The sequence below is a fragment of the Arachis hypogaea genome, chromosome 18 (genome assembly GCF_003086295.3).
Source record: "Arachis hypogaea cultivar Tifrunner chromosome 18, arahy.Tifrunner.gnm2.J5K5, whole genome shotgun sequence".
Lineage (NCBI taxonomy): Eukaryota > Viridiplantae > Streptophyta > Magnoliopsida > Fabales > Fabaceae > Arachis > Arachis hypogaea.
The window spans coordinates 32,966,631-32,985,465 of NC_092053.1; the positions used below are offsets into that span (position 1 = coordinate 32,966,631).

Consider the following 18,835-nt stretch of genomic DNA (forward strand, 5'->3'; position numbering starts at 1 on the left):
GTTTGTGCATTCAGGACCCGTGGGTGGTGGTTGGGGATTTTAATGATATTTTGAGTGTTCATGAGGTGAAGGGGGGTAATTTCTATTCAAATTGCAGTAGTATCTTTGCAAGTATTCTAGATTCTTGTGGTCTTTTTGATCTAACAACCTCTGGAAGACGGTTTACTTGGTTCCGTAAAATTCAAGGAAACAAAGATATTGCAAAGAGATTGGATAGAGCTTGCTGTACTACAGAATGGTGCCTTCTTTTTCCAGAAGCTTTTGTTGAAGTTCTCAGTCGTTCCCACTCTGATCATTGTCCCTTACTTATCCGATGTCAAGGAGTTCCTATCAAGTAAGGAAACCGGCCTTTTAGATTCCAAGCGGCATGGGCAACGCATCTTGATTACAAGGCCATTGTTCAGAAATCTTGGGATAGTACAGGCTTTGGCATCCATAGGAAGTTGCTGGGGGTCCAAGAAGCTTCGTTGGAATTTAACTCTACGGTCTTCGGCAATATTTTTATTAAAAAGAGGGAATTGGAGGGTTATTTGAATCATATTCAACGGAAAATGGAAGCTGACGATGATCCGATTCTGAAGCACAAAGAGGAAGAATTGAGAGCTGAGTATAATATAGTTTTGGCCCAGGAAGAATTGCTTTGGTACCAGAAGTCAAGAGATCAATGGGTTCGGTATGGTGATAGAAATAATAGCTTTTTCCATATGCAAACCATCGTTAGAAGAAAATATAACAAGGTTCATGGGTTGCTAGTCAGTGATGGGTCTTGGTCTGATGATCCAGAAGTTTTGCAAAGGGAGATTGTTCATTTCTTCAAAAATATTTTTTGTTCTACTGAGCCTGTTGAGGTTAATTGCATGGGAGAAATTCCTATGCCATCTCTTAGCCAAGATGCTTGTGATAATTTGTCTAAACCAGTAACAATGTTGGAGGTTAAAGAAGCTCTGGATAATATGAGCTCGTTCAAAGCTCCTGGGCCGGATGGTTTTCAAGTTTTTTTCTTCAAGGAATATTGGGATGTGGTGGGTCATGAGGTATGGCGTACTGTTCAGAAAGCATTCTTAGGGGAGACGTTAAGCCATTCTTTGTTGAAAACTTTGATTGTTCTTATCCCTAAGTGTGACCCTCCAACTAGATTGAAGGATTTTCGGCCAATAAGCCTTTGTAATGTAATTTATAAGCTAGTGACTAACGTGTTGGTTAATAGATTATGACCATTTTTGGATGAGATTGTTAGCCCAACTCAGGGAGGGTTTATTCATGGTAGAGGAGCACCTGATAATATTATTGTCGCCCAAGAAGTTCTTCACTTTCTTAAGCGGACAAAGTCTAGAAAAGGAGCTATGGCTTTTAAGATTGATTTAGAAAAGGCTTATGATAGAGTTGATTGGAATTTTCTTGAGCACACTCTTCAATCTTTTGGCTTTCCTTCTCTAATTATTCGGCTTGTAGTGAATTGTGTTTAGGCCTCAAATCTTTCCATCCTTTGGAATGGGAATAGATTGGACAGCTTCCAACCTCGCAGAGGGCTCAGGCAAGGAGATCCAATTTCTCCGTATTTATTTGTTTTGTGCATGGAGAGATTGGCGTGCTTCATTTCCAAACAAGTTGACGAGGGTATTTGGGATGGTGTGGCTGTTTCTAGAGGGGGACCTAGAGTTTCTCACTTGATGTTTGCAGATGACATCCTCCTTTTTTGTAAAGCGAAGAAAAGTCAAGTTCAGAATGTTGTGCACACCTTGGAGTTGTTCTGTAAAGTTTCAGGTATGAAGGTTAACATTGAAAAATCTAAAGCTATTTGTTCTAGAAATATCTCTAATAGAAGGAAGGAAATGTTGTCTGGTGTTTCTTATATTCCTTTTACTAGTGACCTAGGCAAATACTTGGGGGTGAACCTTAATCATCCTCGAGCTGCTAGATCTATTTTTTCAGACTCTTTAGAGAAGATCAAGAATAGGCTAGCTAGTTGGAAAGGTCGTCTCCTTAACAGAGCAGGCAGGCTTTGCTTAATTAAATTTGTTGCTTCTTCTCTTCCTATTTATCAGATGCAAGTGACTCTTTTTCCTACTTCGATTTGTCAAAAGATTGATTCTGTGCTTAGACAATTCTTGTGGAAGGGAAAGGTGGGGGAGCGTTGCTTAAATTTAGTCAAGTGGAGCAAAGTTGTCACTCCAAGAAAATATGGAGGATTGGGAATTAGAGATACTCAATGTGTAAATTTTGCTTTACTCGGAAAGCTTGTTTGGCAATTATTGCATAATAAAGATAAGCTTTGGGTAAGAATTATGTTTGCAAAATATTTATCTGGGAGTTCTTGCTTTTCACCCAAATTTTCTAATAATGTTTCAAACACTTGGCGAGCGATTTATAAGACAATAGAAAAGCTTCGTGATGGTTTTGATTGGTGTACAAGCAGGATGTCTCAATCCTTTTGGTATCATGCTTGGCGACCATGTGGAACGCTAGCTCCTTTGGTTCCTTTTGTGCACATTTCTGATTCTCACTTGAAGGTAGAAGATGTTTGGCACCATGGGCATTGGCGGTGGGATATGCTTTGCACAATGATTCCGGAAGAAGTTAAACTTGATTTGATGCTCTTTGATCCTATCAAGCAGGCAGGAGATAAAACAGGTTGGTTTTGGACAAACTCAAATACTCTCACCTACTCGACTAAAAGCGGGTATGAATGGCTATTGAAGAAGAAATTTGGCTGGAATGATAATGAAAATTGGCTTTGACTTTGGCGCTTGAGAATACCGGAGAAGATAAAGTGTCTGCTCTGGCTTTACCTCAACAACGGAGTTCCCACAGCTAGTTACCGGTTTCAAAGAGGTATTTCTACTTCTGATTTTTGTCAGAGATGTTATCTTGCTCTAGAGGATATTAACCACTGCTTTAGAACTTGTCAAAAAGCTCGTCAGATTTGGATTAGCTTAAATTTGGGAATGACTGCTGAGGACTCTAGTTTGAAATTTGTGTCTTGGATTCGTTCTAACCTCAACAAAAATGAGTTTCTCTTTGCAGCGGCCTTTTGGTGGATTTGGATGGATAGGAACAATGACATCTTCCACCAAGATGATCCATGGAGTAAGGAGAAAATTGTTCACTTAGTTAAACATGCTGCTCGAGATTTCTCTAATGTTGTTATCAACCAAAAACATATTATTCCTTCTTCTTTGAAATATAACTGGGAACCACCTCCAATGAATGTCTGTAAAGTGAACTGCGATGCAAGCGTTTTTGAAAATGAGCAATTAGCTGGCTTTGGATGTATTATTAGAGACAGCATGGGAATTTGGATAAAAGGTTGTTCTGCCAGTATACCTCTTTCTAGTGTTCTCTGTTGTGAGCTTCATGCTATTTGGAGAGGGCTTGTTATGGCTTGGGATTGCGAGTGCAAAGAGGTCATATGTGAAACTGATAATCTTGATGCGTTTCTTCTTGTTTCGCGAAGCACAACTAGCATGATTAGGAATGACTCTGGTCTGCTTGACAAAATCAAAGAGATGCTCCAGCGCAATTGGACAGCTACTTTAGTGCTCATCCAGCGAACAGCAAACAAAGCGGCTGATTTAATGGCTAAGACTGCTATTTTAAACAAGCAGGTGTATCTAGAATGATTACTGCCTCCTAATAATTTAGACATTATTATTAGAGAGGAGTACTACTCTTTTATGACTTTTATGTGGCCAACATATTAGCCATTGGTGCAATGCCTCTACCACAACTACTCTTTATCCTAAGTTCCTAACATTAAAAATTATGACCATAAAGTTTCATATGTTTTTTTAGCTGAACAAGTTTCATATTTTTGTTTTCGAAATTTCAGTTGATATCTATGTTTCTTAAAGCCCATAATCCATTACATCACGAACCCTTGCAAAACCCTGATTACATAACAAAATAGCCGCCGTGAGAGCGGGAAAGAGCACTTGACTGGAGTGGTTGGCGTGGTTGCCTCTGTTGATGCGTTTCAAAAGCAGCACCTCTCATCTCTAAAACCTCTAACACCAAATAATGAATTTCAGGTTCCAGAACCTTCTTGGAGCCCCCTACAGAGGGGGCAACACCGTAATCTCCAACAACACTCTCCTAATCTCACCCGTCGGTAACAGAGTTGCCGTCACCGACCTCCTCAAGTCCCACACCACTACCCTCCCTTCTCAGTCTTCCTCCAACATCTCCCGCATCGCCGTCTCCCCCGACGGCACCTTTCTCTTAACCGTCGATGACCGCAACCGCTGCCACTTCATCAACCTCAGCCGCCGTGTCGTCCTCCATCGCATCTCCTTCAAGCACCCCGTCTCCGTCGCCAAGTTCAGCCCCGACGGATCCTTAATCGCCGTCGCCGCCGGTAAACTCGTCCAGATTTGGCGCTCCCCTGGCTTCCGCCGGGAATATTTCCCCTTCGAGCTCCTCCGCACTTTCGCCGACTTCGATGGCAAGGTCACGACCTTGGATTGGAGTCCTGACTCCAATTACTTGCTCGCAGGGTCCAAGGACCTCACTGCGAGAATCTTGTACCTCAAGAAATCGAAGAAAGGTGCTTTGAGGTATAGGCCTTTCTTGCTTTTAGGGCATAGGGATTCTGTTGTAGGTTCGTTTTTCGCCGTTGAACCGAAGACTAATAGGGTTCGTAGGGCCTATACTGTTGCTAGGGATGGAGTTTTGTTTAGCTGGGGTTTTGTTGATGGACGTGTGGGTGATGCTATGGATGCTGAGGGTTCGGAGCCGGAGTCTCCGGGGACGCCAGAGAGAGATGCAGAGGGGAATTTGAATGTTGAGAATGGTGCTGTGAAGAAGAGAAAGGAATGTGATGGTGAGATTGATGACGAGGAAGGGTATTTGTGCAGGGGGAAGTGGGAGTTGTTGAGGAAGGACTTTCTTGGGCAGGCGCCGGAGAAGGTGACTGCTTGTGATTATCATAGAGGGCTGGACACGCTGGTTATTGGGTTTTCGAATGGAGTTTTCGGGTTGTATCAGATGCCGGATTTTGTGTGCCTTCACTTGTTGTCTATATCGAGGGAGAAGATCACCACGGTGGTCTTCAATGAGCTTGGGAACTGGCTGGCCTTTGGATGTGCAAAACTCGGGCAGTTGCTTGTGTGGGAATGGCGTTCTGAGAGCTACATTTTGAAGCAGCAGGGTCACTACTTTGATGTGAATTGCCTTGCTTATTCGCCGGATTCACAACTCCTTGCTACCGGAGCAGATGATAATAAAGTGAAGGTATTTGAGAATAAATGATATTCTTGTGTTCGAAAATTGAACCATTTTAATTTGTTACCTTGCACGTTTGATAATATCTCTATGTTTCGCAAGGTTGGAAGTGTGTTAATTTCTTTTAGAATTGTTTAAGATTAAACCCTGGTTTTGTAGTGTCTTCGATAATATATATGTATTACTATACTGCATCAGTTTAAAATTGAGTTCTCTAATTCTGGAACAAGTTTAAATTTGAATTCAAGTGAAAGTTATCTATTTCTTTGCTACAGGTGTGGACTGTTTCCTCAGGCTTTTGCTTTGTTACTTTTTCTGAGCATACTAATGCTGTTACTGCTCTACATTTTATGGCAAGTAACAATTGTCTGCTTAGTGCATCTCTTGATGGGACTGTTCGAGCTTGGGATTTATTACGATACCGAAACTTTAGGACATTTACAACCCCTTCTTCAAGACAGTTTGTTTCTCTGACAGCAGATCAAAGTGGCGAAGTGATATGTGCTGGTACTAAAGATTATTTTGAGGTATCCTTTCACGCAAGGATGTTTCTGATTGTATCATTATTTACATATATAGTATATAATATGCAATAAATATATTTTCACCCTTTTTGCTATGTGTAACAGATTTTTGTCTGGTCAATGAGAACTGGCCGTTTGTTGGATGTGCTTAGTGGTCATGAAGGTCCTGTTCATGCGTTGATGTTTTCTCCAACAAATGTTAGTCTTTTTGTTCTAATGTTTATCTGCACAAGCTATTGTGATCCATTTTCTGTATTAGTTTTCATTTGTTCCAATGAAGCCATGGTTCAGTTTTTGCAGTTTTATAAAATAATAGTAACATGTATAAGTCCATATTGTCAGATATCTATACAATGTCCCGAGAGTTGACAATGAAGGGAACTACTAAAATATGTTGTTTTGTATTTTATTTCCATGGTTTTTACTTTTTAGATTTATTGTGCCATACTGCTATTTATAGGAAGCCTAACATCATTTCTTTTTTGATGCAGAATATCTTGACTTCATCATCATGGGACAAAACTGTTCGGTTGTGGGATGTCTTTGATGGAAAAGGGGCAGTTGAAACATTTCCTCATACACACGAAGTTCTCACTGTTGTTTATCGTCCTGATGGAAGGCAGTTAGCTTGCAGCACATTAGATGGGCAGATTCATTTTTGGGATCCAATAGAGGGTTTGCTAATGTATACCATAGAGGGTGCCAGAGATATTGCTGGAGGGCGTCTTATGACTGACCGTAGAACAAGTGCTAATTCAAGTTCAGGAAAGTTCTTCACAACCTTATGCTATTCAGCCGATGGAAGCTATATTTTAGCTGGGGGCGTTAGCAGATATATCTGTATGTATGATGTTGCTGATCAGGTTGGCTTGCTTGCATTTATGAATCTCTCCTTATTATGTAGAATTTTGCATATCTAGAAGTCACAGCACAAAGCCTATTAAATTAGGATCTAATTTACTTGCCAAATTGATTGCATGTGGATAGGAGGAATAAGGAGAGTAGTTATTGGTTTACGGTAAATATGATACTTCACATTGACAATTTGACATTGTTGAAATTTACCTTTCTGTGGTAGCATTCTGTTTAAATAAAATACTAAAGCTCGAATGCAGCATAGTGTTGCATAACATTAGTTTAATGGATTGGTTGCAAGTCTTAGATGTCTTCTAATACATGGATTTCTTGAATGTTTGGGATACATATGGTTTTGTAAATTCTTGATCTTATCCGCCTACCTGGCTGCCCAGTAAGTTAATCAAACACAGAATCATTTAAAGACTGATGCTCAGAATCTTCATATATCCTTCTGATAACTACTCAAGTAAATCTGGGATTGAATAAAATTTTGTTCCTGGCCAATATGTTTCTCGCAGTTTAATATTGACCTATATGATGCATTCTCTCAGTCATGACAAGTTCCTTGTTTTCTAGACTTACTCTCCTGCTTTTTGTAGGCTTATGTAGCGCATTTCATTGTGTCTTCTTTCTTCTTGAGTGGGATATTGCTTAATGTGCTCAAAACTATGTCTGATTAAAATAGACTGTTCTGCCCACTTGCAGATCTTGCTAACATGTCATACCATAGTAAGTTCATTTTATTAATCGGAATCTATTAAATACAGGTACTGCTGCGACGGTTCCAGATAACACTCAATCTTTCATTAGATGGAGTTCTTGACTTCTTAAACTCCAAGAATATGACAGAAGCTGGCCCACTAGATCTAATTGATGATGATAACAGTGACATTGAGGATGGTGTTGACAAACAAACAAGAGTGAACCTAGGATTTGGTTTACCAGGCTCCCTGCCTAACCGTGGAAGGCCTATTATTCAAACAAAATGCCTAAGAATTGCACCAACAGGCAGGAGTTTTGTAGCAGCAACAACTGAGGGAGTCTTAGTTTACTCTGTTGATGAATCATTCATATTTGATCCAACAGACCTTGACATAAATGTTACACCAGAGGTACTTCTACTTCAAGTTTTCTCTTTCAGATACTGTTTTAGAAAAACTTGCTGGAAATAAATGTATAATAATTCACCTTCTTTTAATGTCATTAGTAACATGAGTTGACATTGTTGAACAGGCTGTTGAGGAAGCTCTTGGTGAAAATCAACCAAGCAGAGCTTTGGTCCTTAGCCTTCGCCTAAATGAAGACTCTTTAATAAAAAAATGTATCTTTGCTGTTATGCCAGGCGATATTCCAGCAGTTGCCAGATCAATTCCTTCTAGATATCTCAAGCGGTTAATTGAAGCACTTGCAGATCTTATAGAAAACTGCCCACATTTGGAATTTGTACTCAGATGGAGTCAGGTATTCTATACTTATATTTGTTTTCCCTATTTTTTAGGCATAAAAATCAGATTATTCCTGTAAAATAATCTCATCTGAAATGGCAGGAGCTTTGCAAAGCCCACGGGAATTCGATTCAACAGATGTCTAGAAATTTGCTTCCATCATTAAAATCTTTGCAGAAAGCAATCACTAGAATACATCAAGATCTAGCTGATACATGCTCTTCCAATGAATATATGCTGCGATATTTATGCTCTTCAGGTGCCAAGGAATGAACGCAGCAATCATTAACATGGATTTTCTTACAACTTTGCTCAACAGAGATCTTCCAACAGGAATGCTTATAATATGGTACATGATGAGCTCAACGTGCTACACCTCTGAGGAATCAAATATTTGATGAGGCATAGCTTTGTATCACCTTGTAGCATCTTAGTGTTTGTAAAGGGAATTCGTCCTTGAATAGAATTCCAATTTTGAGTTAAAAAAATTGCTCCAATTTTGTAGCTCGAAGGCGTGCATTATGTTTAGTTTGAAGGGGGTATTGCAGGTTTCAACTTTGACGAGAAAATGCCATGCTCTTAGTAATGTCCTGTGTAACAGTTGTCCTTCAATTTTGTATGACATCAAACTAGTGTTTGGAATCAAATATTTAGGGATTGATTTATTTTATACATAAAATTCTGTATTTATTTAATATTATTCATGACTACATGAAGTTCACCATTTTTTGTTAACTTTTTATTTAACAATGGGATCAGATGCCCAATTTTTCTTAGACCTGTTGCTATGACGTTAGGGAATGTAAGTCCTATGCCATATGGTGAACGTTAGGGAATGTAAGTCCTATACCATATGGTGAGTGGTAGTGTGGTACAAGGCGACATGAACTTAGATTTTACTAAATGTTTACATGAGAAGTTAATGAAAACAGAACACTTTATCCGTGCACATCGTTTGGTTAGTGAATAAATCGAAACAAGTTTGATATTTTGAGTAAAAACTTCTCCATTCTTAGATCAAAACCAACATGTCTAAAGAAAACTTCTATGCAATCACTCTTAATCTATTACTGCTTAGTGCTTACATGATTTACAAAAAGAATATGAATTTAATGTGAGTTGGCCTCCCAAATTTCAAAGTCCAAACAGATCACACATTGCCCGAACCGTTTATAAGGTTATTGGTTGAGGAATAATCTTCTCCACTAGTAAGAGAGATGGAGGAGTCAACCCAGGGTCCATTCATGGATCTGCTCCTCTGCTCTTGGCTATATTGTGAGAATGCAGAAGAAATATTTGTTTCGCTGTCGTGTGACAGCATCTCAAAGGCCTTGAATCTTGCGTCTTGTGCACCCTCGCTGCGCTTGATTATTGGTGCTTGGATCGGAGTCTTCCCTTCAAGCATACTTATAATAGATGACATGGGTGGTCTAAGAGTAGGAGATGGGTTGGTGCACAAGAGTGCCAACTGCAGCATTCTCATGGCTTCTTCAGGGGAGTAGCTTGAACCAAGACTTGGATCAACCAACTCCAGAAGGTTTCCTTGCTCTTGGAGAACATAGGCCTTTAGAGGGCATGGAAAGAAAAATAGTAATTAGAAATTCAAATGAAATCTAAACTTTAGAAGAGTCAAAAAGTAACTTGGTGATCATGCACCCAAATGATCCCACACAACATTTGAGGTTAACATAAAACTCAAAGCGACATGCAGTTGCAACTTACCCAATCCAGAAGATAAACAAACTCCTCTTTTGGTCTGTAGTTTGTGTTGCTCTTCCCACTAACAATCTCCAACGCCACAATGCCAAAGCTATAGACATCTGCTTTGTCAGTCAAGTAACCCCTCATAGCATACTCTGGGGCCATGTAACCACTGGTAATAGAAAAATTTTAGTATCATTGAGTCAGTGAGTTCATAAAACAATACAAAACATAAAGCGTTTTTTTTCCAGCTAGGACTGAAACTTAAAATGCTGTGGTGTGGCAAGATACTAACATTGTTCCAGCTATTCTTGTGCTGATATGGGTATTCTCTTCTTCATCAAGCTTGGCTAAACCAAAGTCAGAGATTTTAGCATTCAGACTCTTATCAAGTAAGACATTGGTTGCCTTAATATCCCTATGGACTATTTTTAATACTGATTCCTCATGTAGATAAGCTAAACCCCTTGCTATACCAACACAGATCCTCATTCTTGTGGGCCAATCCAAATGTATCCTCTGTTCTTGTTTACCTGGAGGGGAACATTTTCTTTTTCAGTTAGATATGACTAGGAACATACACCACGGAAACAATGAGTTGTTCGTAAGAAAAGGTACTAACCGAAAAGGGCACGAGCAAGACTATTGTTCTCCATGTATTCATATACTAGCAGCAATTGGTGTCCTTCAATGCAACAACCATAAAGCTTCACAAGATTTGGATGCTGCAAAGCAGATATCATGCCTATTTCATTGACGAATTCGCGGTTCCCTTGCTTTGATTTGGCCGAGAGTTGCTTAACTGCAATTACAGTACCATCTGGCTGTACACCCTGTGAATAGGAAATGTTTTCAGCATCTTTGTCTTCATAGCGAACTTATTGGTGTATGAGGTAATTTCCAATGTTCTAAAACTTCATACTGCTCAAGCAAGATGAATATAATCCATTCAAAGTTACCTTGTATACTGGCCCGAATCCTCCTTCACCTATCTTGTTTGCTGGGTCAAAGTTATTAGTAGCAGCTTTAATTTGCCTTAAACTGAAATAGCCTGTTTTCAGCTCTAGAAGTTCTGCAACAAGGTATGTTTATACAAGTTAATCAGAATGAAAAAGTACACATGAAAACAGAGAGACAAGAGGGGGTGATAAAAACATATGATTAGTGGGGAAGAAGTTTCAGGAAGAAAGCAACACAATGATCAGAAACCAAGTCAGCAATTTCAAATAACATAGAACACATGATTTTGTCACCTCAAAAAGAATATCACAAGAAGATATCATTTTGGATCTTTGCAGTAAAATTTTTGCTATGAAATAATATAATCTTAATAGAAGTATCTTGGCTGCTAACCATTTTTTTAACCTTCTGTTTGTGAAATTACCTTTGTCTGTTTGATCTTTCCCACATAGGAAACCCATCTTCCAAAGGACAAATAGTATCAGTATGACGAATGCGCACGATCCGATCACAATTCCGACAATTGCTCCAGTAGACAGCCCATTCGAAGGAATTTTGAAGTCTAAAACAAAGTAGAAGAGTCTTTAGAACATGAAATAATATGATAGACAAAACTTAAAAAGAAAGGAAGGACAAGAACAATAGGGTTGAAATTACTTACTTGGAGTAACAGTTATGGCAGATATAAGAGGTCCATATACACCTCTCACAGGAATGGCATTAGTTCCTTTCCCTGCCCAGGACAAGTGTATCTCCAAGGTATTATCATTAACATCTACATCAAACTCCTCAGTAATTGGTTTACCAGCTCCACCAGCTTTTTCAGCAATGTTAAAATCTTTCAAATATTTAACACCCTGCCATGAAAAAGTATTCAAAACATTGAAAACTTTTGTTATCTTGTAAAACCAGGTGCACAAATTTTGGTAAAATGCGAAAAACAAAAATTTTGCTCACTTGGACTGAAACATCGAATATACGCTTTCCAAGGCTGCTAAATGTATGGTCATTAGAAAACATTATCTCAGCAAAATGAAGCTTCACTTTATAATTTCCATTCTTCATACAGAGGCCATAGTAATTAAGAGACAAAGGGGCAATGCGAGCAGTTTGGTAGTATTCAGGTCCACTAATATTCAAATTGAAATCATTTGCTGCCACATGTGGAGCATCCGTATCTCCTAGATATGCTCCTGTGCTGCTGTAAGCCCACTTGCTGCTACTACTATGATAGTTTGAAGTGCCGCTTCTGCTGACGTCGGCTTCATATTTTGTTCCCTCAGCCTCAATTTCAGATCCTCCACAGTTTATGAATATTGAATAAGCTGCATAAACATAGTGAATCACTTTTGAGAAGAAGAAACAACAACTTCTTTTGTTAAATATTACGTCAAAAGTAACTATCATTTAACTACTATGTTTGGACACTTACTGTTTGCTTTTCCTGAACATGGCAGGCCCCTCTTTAAGCATGTAGTTCTACAAGACATGAGGTTTGTTTTTAACAGATTATTTAAAGCTGGCATAGAATATAAACTAAACCATTAAAAGAAACTTACGAAGTGCTCGCTGAGGAAGAGAAGCTGGAAGCTAGGTTCCTGTTCAATAGTTATACAGAACTTAGCATTGGAATATATGAAATGCTTATGTAGTTTCTAGACAGAGAAGCTTACACATCCTGAAGTTGGCAACTAGGTTGAGAAGGCGATGTAAAATCGTTGTAAGATAAATCCCTGAAAGAGAGAACATAAAGCAATTTAGTAACTTCATTCAGTGACTGCTAAAGACAAGTATATGGTGTTGGTGTTCTTTAGTAATAGCTAAATTTGAACAATTGACTCTAAAATTTGCAAATAAAGAGGGAAAAGTTCGGCAAAATATGCTAACATGTCCTGGTCGCTGCCTAGTATCCATGAAGGAATTGTTCCGGTCAAAGAATTGTTAGTCAGGAACCTGCATCATCAGTAGCTTATCTTCATCATATCAGAGAAAGTTAAAATCAATAAAAGCAAAGCACTCAACATTCTTGAGATCAAATTACAAGTTGGAATAATCATATCCTTTTTGAACTACCCGATCCGAGAAAAGAAATTGTACACTTACAGGTAATTTAGTCCTTTCAAGTTCTCAAGTGAATCTGGGATAGAACCATTCAACCTGTTGAAGCTCAGGTCTCTGCAACAAAAGAACAAATCTTTCAAACTCATTCCTCTATTCTTTTTAGCATATATATCATTGAATTAAAAGTACATATAGATTTTCAGATAAACAGATATGTAGTGAAAATGTTATACCCAAAGCATACAACAACTTACAGAGTTTTTAAACGTTGCAATTCACCAAGATAGGGTGGAATGTGACCAGTGAGAGGGCAATTTCTTAATTCCCTATGTCACCAAACACTGAATGAGTTAGTAAAAAGGGTAAATGAATTATATCTTGTATAATTCTTCACATACTCACAGTCTGGTCAAGCTCTTCAACTCTGTAAGATTAGGAAATGTCATAGGTGGTCCCTTCAAATCAGTTATTCTCCTGATACATGTAACATTTCATCAATGGAAAGAACATCTGTCTCTGTTGAAGATTGAATTCTACAATGCAGCAATTTAAGAATATGTTTAAAGTTTAAACAGAGAAAGTACTCACAATTCTTGCAAAGTTGTTAACTCAGATATAACAGAAGGAATTGGGCCTTCCATGGATGTTCCCTGCATATCCCTATAAAAAATACAAGACGCCTCACCGAATTAACTCAAAAGCAACCTGAATTATGTGCATTTGTTTTCTTCTTTAACAAGGAAAAATATCATGCATGAAGCAAAATTTTAGACTCACATTCTCGTAATTTTGGTCCAGTTCCCAAAAAAGTTTGGTATCTTCCCAGAAAAACTGTTTCCATCTATCCTACTGCAGAAAATGGCAAGTTATTTCAGAATTTAACCCAGACATAATAAGAAATTAAAGAAAAAGGTAAACAAAAAAAGTTGTAAAAAATCATATCACTTACAACCCAGTGAGATTCTTTAGTTTGCCAAATTCTTCTGGGATTGCCCCTGTAAAATTATTTCCAGAGAGAAGTCTGCATGTGCATTTTCAAAGCAAGATGAGATCATGATACATAAGAAATGCATCCACATTAAATGAAAAATATATCTTGAAATCAATCAATAAAAGTTCTTACAATTGATCCAATTTGCTCAAATTTCCAAGGCTACGTGGAAGGGATCCTCCAAGTTGATTATCTTCTAAGTTCCTGTTACCATGGATTAACAAATTCAATTTATTCTTCCTCTTCAAATACTAACCCATCTGACACAGTCATTTTATCAAACACTTACAGTTCAAGCAAAGTAGCAATGTCACCAATTTCAGCGGGAATTGGACCACTAAGATTATTTCCCAAGAGTGACCTTAAGCATAGTAATAATCGTAGAATAATTAGTGATTTGAATCATAGAGCAAGAAAACAATAACACAGATACAAATTAAGGTAATGGTGACTTACAGATTAGTAAGTGGGATGTTTGCAAGACTCTTTGGAATTGAGCCATTGAAATAATTGCGAGTTAAATCACTGCAAAATTACAAAAAATTCAGTTAATTAAAAATTCTATCTTACATTAATCATATACAATTAAGTCAAGTAATGACTACAAAATTAAGCACATTCAAAATTTCTAACAGACTCACAAGATATATGAACATGTAACAAGAAAAACACTTACAGTTCCACCAGATGAGTTAGATTTCCAAATTCATCAGGTATAGCTCCAGAAATGTTGTGACCCTTGAGAACACTACAAAATAAAATTTAATTTTGATATATTATCCAAAAAAAAAAAGTTTAACACGTATTGCCACCTAAGATTTGATAACTACTTTTCACATTCACTGCGTAGATACATATCATTGAAAATTAAACACATTGATAGAAAAATTAAAATTGACTTACATGTTTGTAACATGGCAAAGAGTGTTACTATTGAAAGAGCAATTGCATGTGATATTCCTAAGGACTTGAGACCCTGAATTGGCTTCTTGTTTTCCAAATCCTCCGTCAACGTTACATGAATTTTGTGTTACTTTCCAGTTCAGGTTCTTCACTTTATCTGATATTGTTTGTAGCACTTTCACTGTAACACAATACACAATCCAATTGGATTTTATTATCTATATGCATTAATATAATTAACTTGTGATAAAAATATTTGTATCTGTTCAAGATTCTAGAAATCGAACAGACTATTGAATCGGTAGAGATAGAAATTCAAAGATTTAATGGTATTTATTTTTCTCATACTTTTTTTCTTCTATCTTTTTCGTTTTTAAATTTCAAAAATGTATAAAATTAAGCACCAATTTAAATACGAAATTATTATTACTTACTCTATATATTAACAAAATGCATAAAATAAAATGTGTGTTATTGTGTACGTATAACATATCTTAAAAACAAATACAAGGTATGAATAGTACGTGAACGCGAGTCCCATCAAATTGGACAAGTACATGAATTAACCAAGGCTTTATTAACCACCTTTTAAACCGTAGTATTTAATTAATTGAAAAGTAAATAATGTATGTACGAATTCAACCATGTCAATTGAAGATGGTTCAATTAATTAATATTTCTAGATTGACTTAGAGATATTTCAATTCAACAATCGCATGCTTCGGCTACTATATCAACTTGAAACTCCCATAAATGATTTAAAAGATTTTAACTGGCCCATATCATTGTTATTGCATTCACGTGGTCAATAGCCTAAATAAATGAACGCCATGCTATTATAATTATATAATAATAATGAAAAAAAAAGAAGAATAATAAAGACAACAACTTGTTATACTTAGTTTGTCGGCTAACAAAGTCATACATGGTTGGCGTGGAATATAAAATACTAACGAAAATTGAACTTTTCATGCAACTATATGCTACAAGTCACTTTCAATGATCTTTTCATATTCTCTCAAGGCTTATCGTCCAATTTTGCATGTTTGGTTGCGCATTCAACTTTTTTCACAAAAAAGATGTTTAGAAATTTAAAATTTCTTTTTTTATTGTTTTTTTTTTCGTAAAAAATTCTGTTTGAATTTACATGTGTTTTTTAATCAAAGAATTATGGGGTGGATTACTTCTAAGGTTGCTTCATTAAGTAACATTAATTTATAGATTCAAATAGGCTATTAACTATGAATCACTTTATTTTAAGATCTTTTTAACTAAAATTAATTTTGATAAACTTAAATTATCAATAATTAAATATGCAAATGCTGGACTATGTCTCCCCACCCCCCGCCAAAAAAAAAAAAAAGAGTTCTAGATTTATTTATTTTTTAATGGAGGCCAATAAATATGCTACTAGCCGACACACAAAGCAGGTTTGAATAAAACACTGAACTCATAAAAAGAAGCACCTCTCCTTTCCACAAAATGGTTGAAGAAAAGTCAAGTTTAAGAACACATATGGCTTAATAAGGCATTAATTACAAAATAGTGCTATGATTAGCCAAATAGCCAGTTCTGATAATAAGAAGAGTATGCAAGATAATACAGCACGTAATTCCATTCATGAAAAGTATTCCATTTTGGTACACTACTAATAATGCTTTAGTAATAAATTTAAAGAAACACAAGTGGGGATAGGAGAAATATGATTTTAGCAAACCATGAACAGATTAATCTCTTGTTTATTAAGTCAAAGGTCCCACACTTAAAAGTTTAATAGTATTTTGGTCAATAATTTTAAAACATCTTGTATGTACACAGTTATTCAACCATATATGAAACAACTTATTTTGTGTTTTTTTTAAGTCCCCTTTACATCATTATAGAATTATGAGCTGCATGATCCATTCCTTGGTTTGACTACAACAAAACATAGAATATATCTTCTATCTATTATTGATAAAGAAAACACGGGTCACACAGTAAATATGATAGAATAGATAGATAAATATAAAAATATCTAAATAATTCAATATCATATATGAGTAAATTACAAAAAAAGTGGCCCCTTTTGCATGTTAGGATGGGACATTCTGACGAGGGACGGCAATAGCATGCCATCTAGCTAATTATAGAGATAAAAATGCATACAAGATATTTTATTTATTGAAAATTTATTAACATTATTTTTAAAAATTCCGATTTACAAGTTCATTTCATTTTATGGTAAAAGAAAAACGAGTTTCAAATAAATATAATAAAAGTACATGACTCCATCATTATTTTTGTGGACACCAAAAACCTTCAAAAACAACTGACAAGTCCATCTACAAAAAATCTATGTCATCATATAAATAATTCCAAAAAATAAAATAAAATAAAAAATAAGGAAGTGTATGATAAACAATTCGCCATTATTGCTAGCAGATAAGTAAAACATGTCACCATGAAAACGAAAAGAAAAGAAAAGAAAAGGAAAAATTTTTGAGAAAACTAGATGTGCAGAAGCTCCAATAAGAAAAAACAATATAAATTCATGTGCCAAGTAATAGAAACATAGGAAGATTGACCATGATCAGTTCAAGTTTTGGATCTGGTAACTGACATAAAAAAACCAAACAGCAAAATAATAAAAGAAATAGCAATTGAAGTTGATGATAGATAAATAAATAAATAAATTCTGGAGGTATAAGCAGAGAGCAAAGAACACAAACTTTATTCGGCAAAAACAGAACAAGGTAATCAAAAGCAATGCCAAAAACAAGGACAATCACTTCAAACTCCAAACTCAATCTCTACGAAAATGATTGATTATATATATATATGTGGTCTATTTAATTAATTCATACAATTCGAAACGGTTATAATGCAAATCTTTTCATTCTTTCTTATTTTCACACACAGATCGTTAACACAAAGTTCTCATACATTTTTTCTTTTCTGCCAGAAAAGAGCGTTAGTGTTATTTTTTATGGCAGTTTTTTCTTCCTTTAAAAAAAAAAGAGCACCACGGAAGTTATAGAAGTTACTGAAACCCAAAAAAAAAAAAAAAACAGAGAAGATGAATTGTACCTTCATCTTGTGGTATGAGTTGAGCGAAGGATCCAAACTGTTGGAAGCAATTGAAGGCAAGGAACACAATGATGAAGAAGGCTTTGAAGTTTTTGGAGCTTGTTGGCATAACAAACTCCACCTTCATCATGATATGGTGTGTAATTAATTATTGCTGGCCACCTTAATTTAATTTCCCGTTGGTTTTGAGAAAGGGACGAAGAAGAAGACAAGAAGAGTAGCTATGATTATGTGTTATTATTTGTGGGAGCGAAACAGAGTCAATAAGAGAAAGAGAAACGTTTTAAAGCCATGTGTGTCTACAGTCTACTCTATATCTATTTATTTGTCATGAATCAAATGAGGAACTTCCGAGTGATGGAACTTCTAAGTATCTTTTGTTGAACTTGAAATAGATTTTTATTTAAAAAAGAGAAAAGAGGTTAAGTACGATTTTGATCTCTAAAATATGGTTCAAAAATTTTTTTGTCCTCAACCTTTTTTTTAATATAAAATCGTTCATAAGGTTCAACTTAGTTTTAAAATAGTACTTCGGATCAAAATACTCTCCTCCAACAAACTTACTTCACCAAAATACTTAGTTTTGCTTATTCTTTTTCTTCTTCATCATCACAGTATCAGTAACAATAACAATGGAATCAGAAGTGTAAGATCCAAAACTTTTGAAAAGTCTTATTATGATCAAGTCTCAAATCATATAGTTATTTATAGCCTTAATTTCGGAAATCATTTTATTAAAGATAATTAAGGCAAGTTGTGATTTATTGAATTTGAGACAAGTTATGATTTATTATCCAATTTTATAATTATTGGATTATTTTCTATAATTATATTATAAAGTTGGTAGTTGTAAAATAATAAGGATTTCTATATGATTTGGATTAAATAATTAATTTTTTAAATATTAATACAACTATTTTGGAAAATAGAGAAATTAATTATACTATTTCTAATTATTTGATTTGGACATTTTATTGAAAATAATTTGTGAAAGTGATGAACAAATAATATTTTCTATATATAATTAGTGTTGAATTTAATTGAGTTTCAATTACTATATTATCCCCTACTTTTATTTGAAATTACTAAACTACCCCTAGCCT

The 18,835-nt window shown here is 35.9% G+C and overlaps 2 protein-coding genes across 2 annotated transcripts; one reads left to right on the forward strand and one right to left on the reverse strand.

The window, feature by feature from the left end:
- Positions 1–3,725: 3,725 nt before the first annotated feature.
- Positions 3,726–8,757, forward strand: LOC112771063 (periodic tryptophan protein 2). The gene is made up of 7 exons (XM_025815648.2): positions 3,726–5,229; positions 5,496–5,747; positions 5,850–5,942; positions 6,236–6,607; positions 7,370–7,714; positions 7,836–8,063; positions 8,150–8,757. Exons 1-7 carry the CDS (start codon positions 4,018–4,020, stop codon positions 8,318–8,320), a joined length of 2,673 nt encoding a protein of 890 aa, XP_025671433.1. The 5' UTR covers positions 3,726–4,017; the 3' UTR covers positions 8,321–8,757.
- A 278-nt stretch (positions 8,758–9,035) lies between these two features.
- LOC112771062 (probable LRR receptor-like serine/threonine-protein kinase At1g53430) lies at positions 9,036–18,307 on the reverse strand. Its single transcript, XM_025815647.3, has 24 exons — positions 17,733–18,307; positions 14,664–14,844; positions 14,437–14,508; positions 14,217–14,285; positions 14,050–14,121; positions 13,893–13,964; positions 13,719–13,790; positions 13,547–13,618; positions 13,358–13,429; positions 13,172–13,243; positions 13,024–13,095; positions 12,812–12,883; positions 12,596–12,661; positions 12,382–12,441; positions 12,268–12,306; positions 12,141–12,187; positions 11,666–12,033; positions 11,370–11,565; positions 11,133–11,270; positions 10,708–10,820; positions 10,371–10,581; positions 10,044–10,281; positions 9,770–9,920; positions 9,036–9,611 (listed from the first exon to the last, which is right to left on the reverse strand). Exons 1-24 carry the CDS (start codon positions 17,860–17,862, stop codon positions 9,198–9,200), a joined length of 3,069 nt encoding a protein of 1,022 aa, XP_025671432.1. The 5' UTR covers positions 17,863–18,307; the 3' UTR covers positions 9,036–9,197.
- Positions 18,308–18,835: the final 528 nt, after the last annotated feature.